This window comes from Cariama cristata, unplaced genomic scaffold (assembly GCF_000690535.1).
Source record: "Cariama cristata isolate BGI_N322 unplaced genomic scaffold, ASM69053v1 scaffold2831, whole genome shotgun sequence".
Lineage (NCBI taxonomy): Eukaryota > Metazoa > Chordata > Aves > Cariamiformes > Cariamidae > Cariama > Cariama cristata.
Window position 1 is genome coordinate 54,368 of NW_009598502.1, and position 16,798 is coordinate 71,165.

The window sequence follows — 16,798 nt, forward strand, 5'->3', positions numbered from 1 at the left end:
CTACATGCATTTTCTGTCTATGACTATATCGATGCAAAACTTTTGAGAAACATTTTAATAACGGGGGATTTGTGAATGAATACAGTTCTGGCAAGATGGCCTGTTTGTGGGAAAGTCACAGTGAGAGCAAAGTGAGAATTCTGAGCTCTAATGAGAAGCATACAAGTGTCTCTCAGGGAAGTTCCACTACCTATCAGCCTGACTGAAAGAATATTTAAGTGGTTAGATAGCTCAGCTGCTTATGATGTTAATGAGAATAAGAACTTATTTTAAGTGGCTGGGGAAATAACTCGCACTCCCTTCTGTCTACCAGGAATGGTTGATATAGCACGACAAACTGTAGAATTCCTCTACGAGGAAAACGGTGGCATCCCGAGAGACCTCTACCTTCCTACTATCGAGGATATCAAAGATGAAGCAAACAAATTTACAATTGATAAAGTACGAAAAGGTAAGGTCAGCAAAAGAAGTATCTTGAGGGGAAAATAAAAGCTAAGGGGTTCTAGTACTTGGGATCTACTGTATAAATTGTCTGAGGAAAATGCTGTACCTTAAAAATTGCGTTATCCCTTTCTCACCAGGTCTCACAGTGGTGACTCGCTCTCCTGACAGTAACAACGTTACCAGTAGTGCTGTTGGAACAGCTTTACCCAAGTTCGCTATTCGTGGGATGCTGAAGACATTCGGTCTTCATGGTGTCGTTCTGGATGTTGATTCAGTGAGTAAAGATACATTGGGAAAGCTTTTAATGTATCAGCATCACACATCTGTGCGCAAATATGATTAAGTGTACTAAACTGGTCTAGAATTCTGATTTGGTGCTCTTTTTGAAGGCAAAAAAGTACTCTCATTACTGTGTTTATTGACAGTGTTGGTTTTGGTGTTCCAGGTAAATGAACTGGTACAAGTCGAGACATACCTCAGAAGTGAAGGAGTTCTGGTAAGGTACTGGTATCCTATTGACATGTTAGAAAGGCCGCCAGCTGGTTACAGGAGGACTGCAACTAACGGCTTGGTTACCCTGGATAATACCAATATCCAAATTCACAGGTAAAAAACAGAAATGTAGTTAGAAGACATTTCTATTATCTGACTTGATCTATAGCATTTTCTATGGTATGATTGTCTACTACCACCTTGTTTTAAGCAGTAGTAAACCTCTGAATTTTGTTGTAGTTGTTGGATTAAAGCTGACAAAGATTCATTAAATCTTACTGTTTTAACGGGTAGTGGGGTTCTGATTTTTTTTGTTTGTTTGTTTTTTAATAAAGGGAATTTATTATATTTGTCTTGTTGGAAGAATTTTACTTAGTCATGTGAAAGTGTTTTTATACATGCTGGTCTAACAGGTACCTTCCTTGAAGGTTAGGTTTCTTGTCCCATCAGTCAGTTGCTATCTAAAAGCTCAAGAACTCTTGACTAACTCTGTGGAGAGTTGGCTTCTAATTCAGGTGCCTTAATTTGGTACCAGAATTAGGTGGGCTGAGTGCTATCTTAAGTGAACAAGAAAGATTTGGGTGTACTTGAACCTTTTAAATAATTGGGTATATATGTTTGAATTCAGGGGCAGGTTGCTGGATATGGCTTATTTTAAGTGTGGTGAAGTAATTTTATGTTTCAATGTTTGTGTTTTCTAGAGAGCTTTTGCGAAGTGAAGCTTCTCTGGCCAAGCTATACTGCCGTATGGCTCTTCTCAATATTTTTGCCCCCAAATCTCCACATATGTTTACTCGGCTGTTTCATATTCCTGCTATCCGTGATATCACTCTGGAGCACCTGCAGTTGCTATCTAACCAACTTCTTGCACCACCTCTTCCTGGTAAACACTAATTTTTGTCATGGCTTTTTTCTGGTACGTTAGTTTTCTGGAGGCAAAAGAAAAAAATCTAATTAATTTGGCACTTATTGATTGATTAATTAATAATGATGGTATTTGAAAAAATGTCTCAATGGACTCCTGACCTTAGTGATAGGGCACTAAACTGAAATTCTTGCTAATGATCTAATTAAAAGTGTTCAAGAGAGTTCAGAGTCCCTCCTAATATTCCATTCAGTGTGCCTCTGTCCCTTTGTCATCGGTGGTCTTCTGTTTACTGGGGGGCGGGGGTGGTATCCATATGGGATACTTGTAAGAAATTGAGACTGTTTTATAGTTTGAATCCAGAGCAATAAAACTAAATGCCAGTTGGGTCTCACAGTTTTCAAAATTGAACTCTTCTTCATTTCACAAAGTGGTTTGTCCTTTTCCTACTGGAGTCACAGATCTGGTTAGAGAATGTATGTGCTGAATCATGGAAAAGAATCTTTGGCTAATTCAAGTGAGTGTTAACAAAGACAATTATCGTGAGAAAGCTATTCTGCATGCAAAAAAAATGTGTGTAACGTGGCTGGAGCATAAGGAGGAAGTAGGAAGTGCTAAATATAGGCTACTAATAATTGAAAGTAATTATTTACCATTGGAAAGAGTCCTGTTCCCTCCTCCAGTTACTTTGAAACTTGGCTACCTCTAACAGATGCCGTATTGTAAAAGATCCTCTTGCAGAGTACAGCACTACTTTGCATGGCTTTGAGAATAGGTTTACAAGCTTTTATTTAGTTTTTCCTCTTTAAAATACTTCTAATTCAAGTCTTACTAATACATGCAGTTTCCAAACTGGCATTTTGGTGAATTGCCCACTCCTTTGTGCACTGCGCTTTTTTGTTCTTTGACTTCTCCCATCAGCTCCAGAATGACAGCCATGAGATGTTGGGGCTTGTGACCCACTCGGAGTCGCCCAAAAGCTATCTTGTTCATATCTGGGGAAAGCTTGAGAACAGATAAAGCCGCTTTCACCTCATCTAGAATGAGTGGGGAAGAAAGCGCTTCTAGTCACTTGTGCTCATTGTATGTATGCAGTAAACTGAAATATGCCTGCCTTCGTACATGGGACAAAATAAGGCAGCTGTGAACCTACAGTGCTGTGTATGTCTGGCAGACCTCCCTAAGGGTTGGCTTAAGGCAGGTGAAGAACACAGCTGGCATTTAGAGGGCCATCCCATCTGCAACCAACTCTGTCAGGTGTGCAAGTCTAGTCTTGGGTGGATCCTTTCTACTGCTGACCTTTGGGAGGAGTTTTACACTTGCTCAGGAGTGGAAATAGAGGCGTGTTATCTTCCAAGTGTCTTAAAACTTCTTTCCACTGTCTGTTTCACAGGCTACATAAACGTGTTGAAGTGATCTCCAAATTTGTCATATCTTTCTTGTTATTACAGATGGAACAATCAGTTCAAGTTCTATTCTTTTGGCCCAGTCCCTGCAACACTGCGTCCATTCCCAGAACTGTGCTGCCACAGACCTCTTCTACCAGGGCAATTCACAAGCCATCAGAGAGTGGCTTACTGTTGCCATTACTCGGACACTGCATCAAGGAGAAGAGAGTCTGTTAGACCTCACTAAACAGATCTGCTCCTTTTTGCAGGTAAAATATCTAGTAATGTTTTATGAGCAGTGTTGTTTTTCATTCTAAGGAGCTCTTGCTTTATGTGTGATTTTAACTTCCGTAATACTGTCCCTCACACAGAATTGTTTCTCTGGAAAGATTGTGTTCCTATTCTGATCATAGTGGGTTTGTTGAAACCACAAGCAACAGCAATACTCTGGATCATGTTAAAATGAAGTGGCCTCACACTATGTCATTATTTACAATGCTATATTTCATTTGAAAAAAGAAGAGGGAGGTGGTTTGCTGCTGCTGCTGCTTGGGAGGCTTTCATTATGAAATGTTATGTTACAGACGGCACCAGAACAGTTAAAAAAAAATGCTGAAGAATTCCCAATCTCAGAATCCAAGGTCAATATGGATGTTAATTTTCCTGGGGCTGCATTCGTAATTGTGTCCTGTAAGGAAAGTCAGTCTGGATTCCGCAAAGAGTAAGTAATTGAGGGACCAAGAGTGGCAAAGATTAAAGATGTACCGCTAAACCTCTGTGAAACCTGAGTATGTAGTTGCTTGCTTTTTTTTTATAGATTTTTCTCTTCTCGGAGGCTCATTTTCTGGGTGGTGGGATAAATACCACAGAGTGTTTCAGCTTTCTGTGATTGGGTTGGGATTTTTGGTAGCTAGTTACAGTCTAACCAAACTGTTCTTGCTCTTTTCTTAGTTCATCCCTGTATAAAGCTCCGTGGGCTCGAGTGCTTGTTTATGGGCTTGGGCATAAAGTTAAAAGGAACGGTCAGTTAAACCTAATCGAAGCAGTGTGCTATCCTCGAGATGCCTCTCCGACCAACACAGGCCTAACACCTCCCCCAACTACTAATCAGTACCCTTCAGTGATCACTCCTACGGACAAGGTCCACATCAAACTAGGTAAAAAAAAAAAAGAACCAAAATAAGACAGAAAAAAACACCAAAAGAACTCCAACTTTTAAACTGTATTCTTGGAAGTGAGACAAGCATCATCATTGCCTCTGTACGACCTTCCTGTATTGTCACCAGTCCTACCATCGGTTATGACAGTATTTTTGTACAAAGTATTAAGAAGTGTGTTCTAGCAGAAATATGCAATCATTCTTAACCAAGAAAGCATGGTTTTATAAACTTTGGAAGCCATCTGACTGTTTTTGTTAGTTCTGTTAAATCTGTCAGGATCTGCTTTTTTTCTGATTTTTGTGTTCCAGGAGTTTACAAAGCCATGTTTTTTAATATTTCTGCAGCGTTCAAGTTGGTGCTTTTGCTGTTTGAGATGCTGTGTTTCAGATGGAGATTAATTTTTATTTTTTTTTGCTTTTGTAGGTGACTGTAGGACCGTTTAATATGCAGAATAATATGTATGTGCAGTATATTAATACATAGATCATCCCGACTTCTCAACAAGAGCAGTCATTAATATTCTTTTCTACTTTTCCAGCCTAAAGGGGAGAGAGTGTGATTTATTTAGACTAGTGAAGGTGACTGAGTGCAGGAAGCTCTTAAAACTTTCCATTGGAGGTCCTTAAGTTCTTTTGCTGAACTACAGCACCTCTGATATTTTTCTCAATACTGATCAGACACATCATACTACAAATAAATGGTTTTGTGAAAGTCCTATGTGTATTTAGATATATACAGGCTAAAAATATTTCTATTTTGTATGCCATGTAAACAAAATGTTATCTGGACATTTATAATTATAGAATCTATCAACTTATTACAGACAAGCATTCCTATTTGTTTGTTACAAGGTACTTGATAGAGAAAATTCTCCCTTTGCATAAATTTGGCCTCAAAAAAAAATCCTAAAAAATGTTACTGCTTTTACTTTACCAATGCCTAGAGTCATGATAAGTATTTGCTTTGACCTTTTTGCTTAGGAGTATCTCCTCCTCCTGGAGCTGTGTTGGTCTTGCATTCTCTTCCCCTTGAATTCCCCCTGGCAATGGCATTCACAGAACAGCTGTTAACTTGGAAATTGGAAGATGGGGATGGAAAATCAGAAGACGAACTGGATACTATTCCTGCTTCAGTTCTCTTGCAAGTAGTGGAATTTTTAGGTGAGAATGCAGTATTTACTTAGTAATAAGCACCAATAATATGCTGGCTCAGATGGAGAGTTTAGGAAGGAAAGAACATTACAGTCACAGAGTATTTCTGAGCTCTTCCATTTTATTGACATTTTCTTCAAACTCCAGAATTTTTCTGTTGATAGGCAGTTCTTGGAATAGCCTTCCTGTCTTTCTTACTGCTGACATACAGCCATTGAAATGACCTTTTTTTGTGCTTTTTTTAATGTTACTCTTGCGACTCATGTTATAAAGCTACTAACATGAAATACTGCTGACTCCCCTGTCTTGCCTTCCACACACAGGGAACTTTCTCTGGACAACTGACATGGCAGCATGTGTGAAGGAATTAATCTTTCATCTCTTGGCTGAGTTGCTTCGCAAAATTCACAATCTGGAGCAGAAAAAAAATCCAACAGGATTGTCATCTTCTATTGCCCTTCAACTAAATCCCTGTCTAGCAATGCTTATGGCTCTGCAGTCAGAACTTCACAAGTTGTATGATGAGGAAACACAGAACTGGGTGTCTGGAAATGCGTGCGGTGGTTCTGGTGTTGGAGTGGCTGACCAAGGAAGATTTTCAACGTACTTTCATGCTCTGATGGAAGTCTGCCTTGCTGTCGCAGAAGTAACCTTACCTATCAATATGAGTGTAACAGCTAATGTGATGTCTTCAACAAGTGCCCCAAATCTTAGTGACTCTTCGTCCTCATCTTCGTCTTCTCCAGGACAGACACCACAGAGTCCAAGCTTGCTGTCGAAGAGGAAAAAAGTCAAAATGAAGCGGGAAAAGACATCCTCTTCAGGCAAACGATCTTCATCCAGAGCTGCTGAAACAGATGCTGCAATCCTCAGTATAGGAGGAAGCAAGCCTGAGGATATGTTATGGTTTCATAGAGCACTGACTCTGCTTATAATTCTCAGGCACTTAACTAAAAAGGATCCGCAAGGATTGGGTGTGACAAATGATGCTGTAGCAGATGCATGTCAAGCACTAGTAGGTCCCACAGCTCATAGCCGCTTGCTTGTCATTTCTGGAATACCAACTCACTTGGAGGAGAGTACAGTCAGAAGTGCAATCAGAAAGGCATGTAACGCACATGGCGGAGTCTTCAAAGATGAGATCTACATCCCTTTGCAGGAAGAGGATCCCAAAAAAATCAAGGACAAAGCGGAAGGAGGAGAATGCAGAACTGAACTGGAAAAACCAACTGTTTCAAGTAGCGCAGACAGTTTGGATATCAGCAGCTCTAGCAGTGTCACGCCTGCCATGAGTGTTAGCGCTTCAGCATCTACAAGCCAGGCTTCCCTCTGCAGCTCGCAGTGTATATCTCGGACTGTTAGTGATATCTCAGTTGACCAGTTTCAAGCTGGACTGGAACTGGCCATCCCACCAGGATTGCTAGAGCCGCATGTTGTTTCCAGCCAGGAGAGTTTGGATCTTTCACACTGCAGTACTGGAAGCCTTGGCAGCCTTGGCAGCCTCGGGGAACCACTTGACAATGTAGAAACAGCATCTGTGTCTGATGTTGGGTCAATGTACACGGTTACATCTCTGGACAATCAGCCGCTTCTGTCACGGCCCATCAAAGGTTTTGCTGTAGTGGAGGTAATAGCCTTCAGTCAGGAGAGGGTGCCTTTTGGGTCAGCTTTTCTGAAAGAATGAGGTCTGATTCTAGTAACTTTTTTTTTTTCCCCCCAACTTTTGGCTTGGAGAAATACTGTCCTTTTTGTGATTTGTGTGTAACACTATGATCTGACTGTTAAGGAAAAAGTGTGCTGTATGTTTTCTTCTGTAAAAATTCTTCTGCTTGACTGAGGCCACAGCTTGAATGATAGAGAGTGAAAGGTACTGTTAGCAAGGTGCAGCTCAGCGTAGGTCATGGGTGCAGAATAAATGTATGTCAATGTGCACGCGAGACTAGGGAGATGAGGAGTTCTCAGCTTGGACAGGATGGCTGAGGAACACAGAACTTTATTCTCCGTTTGGCTTTCTTGGTATCGTTCATGGTCTTTGAAGCATCCGCTGTCTCCACTGAAAGGACAGAGGGGATCTAGTAAGAGTTACCAAGTAGCAGTTTTAAACCAGAAGGGAGTACTCTTGCATGTTCCAAGTTGTAGAGCTCATTGCCTCAAAGCGTTGCAAAAGCCAAGAGTATAAATGAATTCCTAAGGGGTTAAGTTTATGGAGGCTGTGTGTAGTGGTAGCTATTAAGCACAGCAGTCAATGCTGCCTTCAACTTAGGAAATCTTTAAACTGCAGATTTCTAGAGGCTGAGAGGATATGTAAAGGAAAAGCTCTATTTATTTCCTCTTTCACGTAACGTTCTTCAAAGATTTGCTACTGGTCACTGCTGGAGACTAATTTAGAGATAGGTGGCCCTTTGGTTTGACTTGCAAAGCAATTATTTGATGTTTAATGACTACATTCTTGCATATTTTAAACCATCTACAGATTCTTCTATGAAGTTACTTTAGAAGAGATGATAAATTTTGTCGATGTCTGGTTCCAAATTAATTTTTAAAAGCATTGTGGGTGGTTGGCATTGATGCCAGATCACTCCAGGTTTTCAGCTATGCACAAGAATCCTTCCTCTCTGTTGTTACACTGACTGCATGCTGCAGATTTATCAGAAGCTTGCAAAAGCACAGCCGTTTCTGGTAGCTTGTGAATGTAGACAGACATTTTTGCATAGTCTGGGATCGTATCAGCTTCCCTTTTAGAAGAAAATCGGCTTATTCAGACAGAAAATCTTCAGTTGCTATTCTTAATTGACATGAAAACACTAGAGTTGAATTAAACCATAAAGTGTGTACAGAGAGCTGTCAGCATGTTCACATTGAAACCTACTCCAAGTCTGTAGCTGCTCTGATAATGATGCATGGAGTTATTCTCGGAATCAAAGGAAGTTACTGTTCCTGTTCCCAGTTTGTGTAGTTGAGACTTGAAGGTCTGTGCTAATTTAGGTGTATTTTTCTAAATGGAGAATTGAAGCAAGGACAGCAGAGTTGCAAATAATGACAGGTTACCTATCTGAAACTTTCAGCTTCGTATCTTATATTTCTAAGGGCTGCTGGCAGACAAAGAAATGGAATAGCAGGTTCAGAGCTGTGCCTGATTACCTCGCAGCATGGTGATTTCAGTGGCCAGGTGTTCTTACAAAGTATGTTTTCTAGACTGAACCCGAATTCTAGTATCAAATTATAGATGTAGAAGAATGTTGGAAGAGATGCAATAGCAATTGTCTATGTGGGGAGGGGAGAAAGCTTAAGACCCAAATTCATATAAATGGAAGTTAATTTGTTTTGTCAGAATTCCTGTTAACTAATTTCATTATTTGTACAGATAAGGTCAAGAGCTAAAATAGAGAAAATCCGAGCCAGTCTGTTTAATAGTAGTGATCTCATTGGTTTGTCAAGTCTGGATGGTGAAGATGAACTGATGGAAATGTCAACTGAAGAGATTTTAACTGTTTCTACTGTAAATCAGAGTTTATTTGACACACAAGGGAGCCCAGCACTAGAAGATTATTTCAATGATAAGTCAATAAAAGGTATGTGGTTTTCATATTGGCAAATATCTCACTTATATTGTGCGGGTTTTTTGGGACATACAGGGGTCAGATTCTCCTTGCTCATGTAAATTTGCTATGACTCATTGAGGGGGAGCCAGGGAGTAATTTCAACCAAATTTCCTCCCTCTCATCAGCTGGCAAGCAGTTATTTGCAATCTGAACATTGCTCAACTGTCCTCACTGCTAATCAAACAGTAAAAAAAAAACAACCCACAAAACCAAAAAAAAACCCCGAACAAAAAAAACCCGAAAAACAAACAAACAAACAAAAAACAAACAAAAAACCCCAAACCAAAATAAAAACCAAAACAAAAAAAAACCAAAACAAAAAAACACCCACAAAAAACTCCCCACCAACCCAAAAAACTGAGTTGTTTTGTGACTTTTTTGAGAAAATAGCCACTGTAATAATTTACCACTGTTAGACAGCATAATTTTAGAGCAGAAACTGTTCAAGTAGAACAGCTAGTAATTTATATTCTCTGACAATGTGAAAGCTGTACAGACCCTAATACCTCTGGAACGGGCCAGAATCCTGAATCAAGGGACAGGGGAGGATAATACTTGGAGGAAGTTCAGTTGGCTACTGGTTGAATTGATAGGTGTCAGTGTGTACCTATACAACATAATTGTTATACTGGCATCATAAATAATCTACTTTATTGCCACTATAGTCACTCAAATAATTACAGTATGTGGCCAAAACAGGAGAAGGCATTCAATTCTCTATCATAAATGGGTGTTACAGTGCAGAAAGGTCAGGTCTGCTAGTAGAGTTTTTCTAAGTGATTTTCTATCTCAGTGGCATGTGATACAACGTTTTAGCTAAATGCAAAATGTTTTTTCACATTTCAAATTCTAAACAGTGGTATTTTGTATTATATTGCCTTTTTTTTTAATTAGGTGAGAAATTGGTCCCAGGTGCTCGGGAAGTCCTTACAGAAATATTTAAAAGCTGCATCCATTCTGAGCAAATGCTAAGCCTAACTCCAGCGAAACCCATTAAGGTTGCTGATATCTATCTTAGTAAAGAGCAGATAAATTCTCAGACTCCTGGAAACCTTCTTCATGTGTTTTTCACAAATGTCCGCCCTCCAAAGAAAGTGCTAGAGGACCAGCTTACTCAGGTAGTGCTTTGAAAACTATTTTCAGCATCTTTTTGTCTAACTTGAAAGCATTGGGTAATTATTCACTTTCTGTGTTGCAAGATTTTAAGGAAATACGGTGTGCCCAAACCAAAATTTGACAAGAGCAAGTACAACAAGGCGGGCAAAGAACAGCATCCAGTGAAAGTTGTGAGCACCAAGCGCCCAGTTACTAAACCACCTACAAAGGAAAAGTCTATGCTCAATAGTGTCAGGTTGGTGTCTTCAGCCTTTTGACAGTTGCAAAAGATTTGATTTCTCTTTAGGAATCCAGATTTTTATTCCTTCTCCTCTGTATTTCCATGTGTGGATTGAAAGAGAGAAATGCAACTCTGAGGTTATAAAAGACCTTGAAGGAATGTTTTGGTTTCTTGAACAGATGAAAGAAAACTTTCATCCTAACATTCACTTTGTCCCTTAGCCGAACAGCCTTAAGTGAGAAGAAACCTACTGTAAAGCCAAAATCTGCTGAGAAGAGCAAACCTGAAGAGAAGGACCCTGAAAAATCTCCCACAAAGAAACAGGAAGGTAGTAGCTGTACATAATTTTTCCCTAGTATTACATCGTAGAAAAGAAATACATTTTTTCTATTGGCATACTTATATGATGTCACAATAAATTTGGTTTGTCTTTGTTTTAATGAGGCTAACTGAATTTTTTTTTAATAGTGATTTAAAATGCTGCTTTTATTTGCATACTTGTAATCTGGACTGATTGATATCAGTGAGAGCAAACCATGCTCATGCAATTCACACAACAGTGTGCATAGACCGTGTGAATACATTGGGTAGATACTGACTTCCTAAGAAGTATAATTTCAAGGCTTTTTTTGTATAGTGGGGAATTAGAATATCATGGGGTTGAACTAGGTAGTTTTAAATCGTGTTTCTCAACTTATATAGGAAAGTTATCAAGTTACAAGAGGAACATTGGATGAAAGAGGAGCTTCAGGTGCCTCATAACTAGTCCATCCATGGAGGAGACAGCATAGCCATGCCATGACAGGGCTTAGTTCCAGAGTCTTGCTTGATATTTCTTTCTGTAGTCAGGTGGAAGAGTGAATAGACATGAGCTTGGACTCTGCTCTTCACTGTAGGAAACGCCAGGTTAGTTCAGAAGAGGGGAATTTCAGCATTCAGCCAAGTATGGATCTTTGCTACCTGGTTAGATGTATTGGTGGAGCTATTCTAGAGAGCAGCTGGGGGATTTGTGTCCTTGAGAGGCAAGAATTGAGTGCCATTTACTGAAGGCCAGATTGGACCTGAATAGTGCGATGTTTAGAACTACTTGAGAAATGAGCCATAGTGGGATGGGTAGAACCCAGAGAAAGCTGGCAGATACCCATCTCATATACTGACCGTTTTCCTGCGTCGTGTGCAGACTTCATAGTGAACCATTAACTGATTGATGGTCGTATCTTTGCTGTCAGTTCCTGAGGAGAAGTATTTGACACTGGATGGATTTCACAGATTTGTGGTTGATCGATCTAAACAGGATATCCGTAGCGTGTGGAGAGCTATTCTGTCTTGTGGATATGATCTACATTTTGAAAGGTAAATTTTGCAAATCTTTTTTGCAAAAGTGATACTGATTAATTGTGCTCACTTCAAAAACACTTGATCCCAAGTGTTCCTACTCCAGGTAGTTTTAACCAGTGTGTTAGTAACATGCAAACTTCTATCCATGGCTGCAAGACCTGTAGAGAAAATTGTTGATTATTTTCTTAAAACATGCTTTAAGAGAGTCGCTATGCTGTCAAAATGCAGGTTCCTGACTTTCTTTTACACAACATAGCTAACAAAATCATATGCCGTACTGTCCTTTATAGCTTCCAAACTGTATAATAAATTGGCCTGATGAGTATTGTAGATCCATCCGGCTCTGTCTGGTTTCTTTCCACAGCAGCTTTCTGTTCATACATTGGGTAATTGTTTAAACTGGCAGTATTGTTACTGGGTCAGTAGTAATGTAGAAGAGGGAATGGTTACTTCCTTGTTAATATTGTACAGGAAGAAAATCCCTTAAATGAATCCTCCTTATCTCCCTGTGTCAAGCCACAAGCTAATTGCCACATCCGCTTCCCTTGTATCCAATTCAGAGCGTAAAGAAGATAGTGCAGTAAGTAAGTTTAGTAGGCAGTTACTTTTTTTTCTTATTTAATAACAGTGAGGCAAGGTTGGTCATAGATCAGTTCTTATTCTCAAACTGGAATTTTTTGTAATGAAACAGTTCAGCTTAAGAAAAGGGGTGAGAAGTAGAACAAGTTTCCTGGTGGTGTGCTCAACATGCTCTTAGTAAGCAATGCTGCACTTACATTTCAACAGGTCTTACGCCTTTTATATTTCAGGTGTGCCTGCATTGATGCAAGACATGCTCAGAAAGCATCCCGGAAATGGACACTGGAAATGGATGTAGCCCTTGTCCAGTATATTAACAGGCTTTGTCGTCACCTTGCAATTACACCAGCACGACTCCATCCCCATGAAGTTTATTTGGATCCAGCTGATGCAGCAGACCCCAGAATTTCCTGTCTGTTGAGTATGTATAGATTGTTTGCATAGAGGCTTTCCTCAACAGGAGAGCTGGGTAGTGCTCCTGAATGACCTGGTAGTCGGGCCGTTCCTTGGGAGGCTGCAGATTGGAGCCTCTGTGGGCCGAGAGGAATGCTGAGTCTAGGTCTCCTCTCTCCTTAGGTGTGCTTGGGCACCACGGTGCCTTTGGCAGCACTGTTAGAAATGCACTGCAACTGTCCTCTGCTCTCCGAGCATACCTCCTAGGTCAGGCTGGAGCAGGAAGATATCTGGTGAGGTCAGCTTGCAGGGGGAAGGAAGATTGGATTTCAGTTCTGGGCCTAAGCAGACTTCAGTTGCCTAAATTCTGTTCTAAGCACTAAGTTCCTTTAAGAGGGTCTCCAGATAATGCAAATTCAGTGATGATGAAAGATGCTGGACTCAGACACCCAGAGACTTGAGATCCAGGAAGGAACATCACAGATCACGGCTGTTCTTGCATCTTCAGCCTGCTTGTTGATGTGCGGGGATCAGGAGGGGCTGCTTTAGAAGGAAGCTTGTGCAGCTCCTGGACTGAATCTGCTGGGAAGATGGACTTTGCAGTAGGTAGGGAATCTCTTTATCTCTCTGTCTCGATGTTTCCCGCCTCAGATGTTCCCGTTGAAAGTCTACGCCTACGGTTTGCCCTGCTTCAGTCTCTAAATACAACATTGGAGACGTTCTTCTTACCACTGGTGGAGCTCCGGCAGACTGAGATGTACGCTAATAGTATTGCTGCGTTACTGCAAGAGGCCAAAGGTCAGTTTCTTGGGGAACACGGTTGTTGCCTGAAAGGCTGCAGGATGCACCAGGTGGAATTTGTTAGTACATTTTGCAGAAGATTTTAATGCGTGTATACACGTGGCAGAAAAGAGAACATGGAGGGCAGAGGGAAAGTGAGATAGTGAGTGGTTTCAGTGTGCCACCAAAGGCTTATTGGCTTTGTTCTCAGCCCAATAAGCTGGCACACAGTCTGTCTGAGGTGACAGCCAAAACACAGCAAGGGCACTTCTCAGTGTGGGAGTTTTCTCTTTTTCTTAGTTTGTTTTTTAAAGGCGAGGGGGATTATTCTTGCAAGTAGTTAATAGACACTGTACACCTTTCTTGACCATGGAGGGAGCTGGCTCATCTTTTCTGTCTGTGGGTGGCCTTCAAACATGCCTTTATCTTTTTGGAATTATCCATAAATTAAAATTCTTTGTTAGTCAACAAGAAGCAGATCAGGTGGAAGTCCCAGGACATGTTGGCATCCTCATTGTCACTGAAGCTGTAGAATTAGAGAGATCAAGACAATACTTACCGTGTGTCAGCATTTAAAATAGTTTTTACAAGCCTTCATTAGGCAAAAAACAAAAGCAAGATTTAGGTCATTATATTTCCCAAACTTGTTTTCTTCTGAAGGAGAAGATACAGAACTCACCAAAGGTGTCAGTGTGTGTGAGTAGGCTTTTATATTGGCCCACCTAGAAAAAAACACTTGTAAACTCAGTATGGGGAAGTGAGGAATGTTCAGAGATTTGTCTTTACAGAGCCCGTATTTATGGTGCAATGTGACAGCCCTATTTTTTATCATGTTTTTTGGCCTCCGGCTTTACTGTCAAAATATCTGAGATTTCTGAAAGCTATTTGGCAAAGTGTTTCTGATTTACAGAAGTTCTGGTGGAGCTGCTAGGATCTATTTATGTAACACTAGAATTGTGTTCATCAGTGTTCTAACCCGATGCACTTCTTCCAGTAAACGTTAGTAACAAATACTTTAAAAAAAAAAAAGGTGGATTAGCCGTCTCTTACCTGCTTAATGAAGGTGAAATTATTTTTCTGCCATTGTCCATGAGAGAATTTCAGAAAATAAGATTGTAGAAGGATAGATTAACCATAGCAAAATGTGTTTCTTTATTTAGGTTTAATCTTTTATGACACAAAAGTAACTGTAATGAACAGAGTGCTAAATGCCACTGTCCAAAGAACTGCTGATCATGCAGCCCCCGAAATCACCCTGGATCCCTTGGAAATCGTTGGAGGTATGGGAAACGTTTATCCTTCTCAAAATCCATTTTAATCCATTGCAACAAGTCAGATCTGGTTTAACCAAACTCAGATGCTTATTAATGCAAAATACTCTGAGTACGGGGATTTTATGTTTTTTCTTTTGTTTTTGAATAGGGGAGATCCGTTCTTCAGAAAATTCCTATTTCTGTCAGGCAGCAAGACAGCTAGCCTGTGTGCCGTCCTCACAGCTCTGTGTTAAACTTGCCAGTGGTGGAGACCCTACGTATGCTTTCAACATTCGGTTCACAGGGGAGGAGGTTCATGGCACAAGTAAGTCAGGATTACAGGGTTACTAGCGTGGGTGACATAAAGTACAGTCATGAGAACTTACTCCAGGTGGAATCCAAGTTTTCACCAGAATTTGGCTCATGTTAACTTTAAGGAGCAGCATTACTTTTGCAGTGTTTGTGGTCCTGCAGATGGAAAAGAATGAAGCTTCCAAGAATTAAGCAAGCCAGATGGTTAATTTTTGTATTTTAACTAATACAGCAGGAAGTATACATGCCTGGGCATGTGACTTTGCTAACTAGGGCAAGTAAATAAAGTAATAGTTAGTGGTTTGAAGTGTGGGGGGAGTATTTAATAAGAATGTCTCTTCAGGTTGTTTTGATGCTTGGCCGTGGTAAACCCAGACTGTGCACATAACAAAGATTATTTATTTTTTTTAAAGTACTTTCTTGTTAGTAATGAGCTGGGTAATGCTACTGTGGTTTTTATTTTTAAAGTGATGTGAGATTGTGTAGCAAATAGATTAAGATACCATTAAATACTAGTGTAGGATACATTATCAAACGTAGCTGTCAAGGAATATGCGAGCATTAACAATTAAAAATGGTCATGCCCAAGTGAGGTGGTTTTGAGAATTGTTTTCAGCTCGATGTCAGAAGTATGAACTTCAGCTTGTCCCAGCCAAGCTGAAGAGATGGTAAGTATGATAAGGGTTTTGTTGCTTTAAAAACTGTCCTTAATTTTTGCAGTAAATAGTATTAAAACTGCATCTTCCTCATTTTTGTGAGGAGACGTACAGTATTTCTTATAATCACTTTAATAATTTTCATGTGACTGGTTAAAAGAATGAACCTCATAAAGGAATAGACAATTAACTGCCCTAATTTCACTTAACCAGTACAGAGACAGACTCCTCATGACGTAGGAGTACTGCTTTTCAACAGAAAGTGTCGAGCAATAATCTTATTTTATTAAACAAGATTGTTATGCCTTCTCTTCTCTTGACAGTATTATTTTAATCTGTGAGGTTTCATTTCATAAGATCTTCTTTATGCGGATGCTGTCCAGCCTGTTTTGGATATTGACTTTCTTTGGGGGTGCTGGCTCCCTTGGATGCTATGTGGGTTGCATGTGCTCCAGGAAGAGACTTGATTTAAACAAGAGCCGAGAAAAATCTTGCTTTGCAGATCTGTTTAATAATTGATAATGTATCAAGGCAAATATCAACTGTGCGTCAAAGAAGAAAATTGATTGCCGCTATTGAAATTAATGCAGACTCTGTGTGCTAACGGTAGTAGGTCTTTTTTAGAGATTCGTGGGGGTATATGGAGTTAGAGAAGAAAAGCCCAAAATGCGCTTCTCATGTTACCAGCTAGTGCCATCTATCAAATTGTGTAAAGGAAAATTCTTGTAAGTGTGCACCTATTAGCTGAACTAAGGGCTCCTTGATGCCTTCTCTCAAGGGGAATTCTTTTCTTTTTAAGGTCTGTGGTGGCTCTTGACATTATCTATAAAGAGAGAAATGTTACGTCCACAGCTCCGCATCTGTAATGACTTCTGATGCGTTGCCTCGCTGCTTTTAGCTGTGGAAATGCTCCGTTGTTACAAAGACAGCACCACTCATCTTCTAATCAAGTAACGAATTCCATTTGCAGGCCAACTGGTGTAACAAATGTGTATACTAGTCTTAGACGTAGAGTGCTGGAAGACAAAGCAGCACTTAGGAATTCAGCA

General features: G+C 40.1%; 1 protein-coding gene across 1 annotated transcript in view; it reads left to right on the top strand.

Moving 5' to 3' along the window:
* HECTD4 (HECT domain containing E3 ubiquitin protein ligase 4) overlaps positions 1–16,798 on the top strand; it is a 63,608-nt gene that overhangs the window by 41,869 nt on the left and 4,941 nt on the right. The window contains 18 exon segments of the mRNA XM_009709300.1: positions 314–451; positions 582–718; positions 890–1,050; positions 1,638–1,819; positions 3,253–3,458; positions 3,774–3,910; positions 4,141–4,346; positions 5,330–5,509; positions 5,824–7,127; positions 8,865–9,072; positions 9,997–10,220; positions 10,302–10,453; positions 10,660–10,766; positions 11,668–11,791; positions 12,586–12,776; positions 13,400–13,546; positions 14,689–14,808; positions 14,951–15,106. Of these exon segments, the coding sequence (XP_009707602.1) occupies positions 314–451; positions 582–718; positions 890–1,050; positions 1,638–1,819; positions 3,253–3,458; positions 3,774–3,910; positions 4,141–4,346; positions 5,330–5,509; positions 5,824–7,127; positions 8,865–9,072; positions 9,997–10,220; positions 10,302–10,453; positions 10,660–10,766; positions 11,668–11,791; positions 12,586–12,776; positions 13,400–13,546; positions 14,689–14,808; positions 14,951–15,106 (4,080 nt within the window).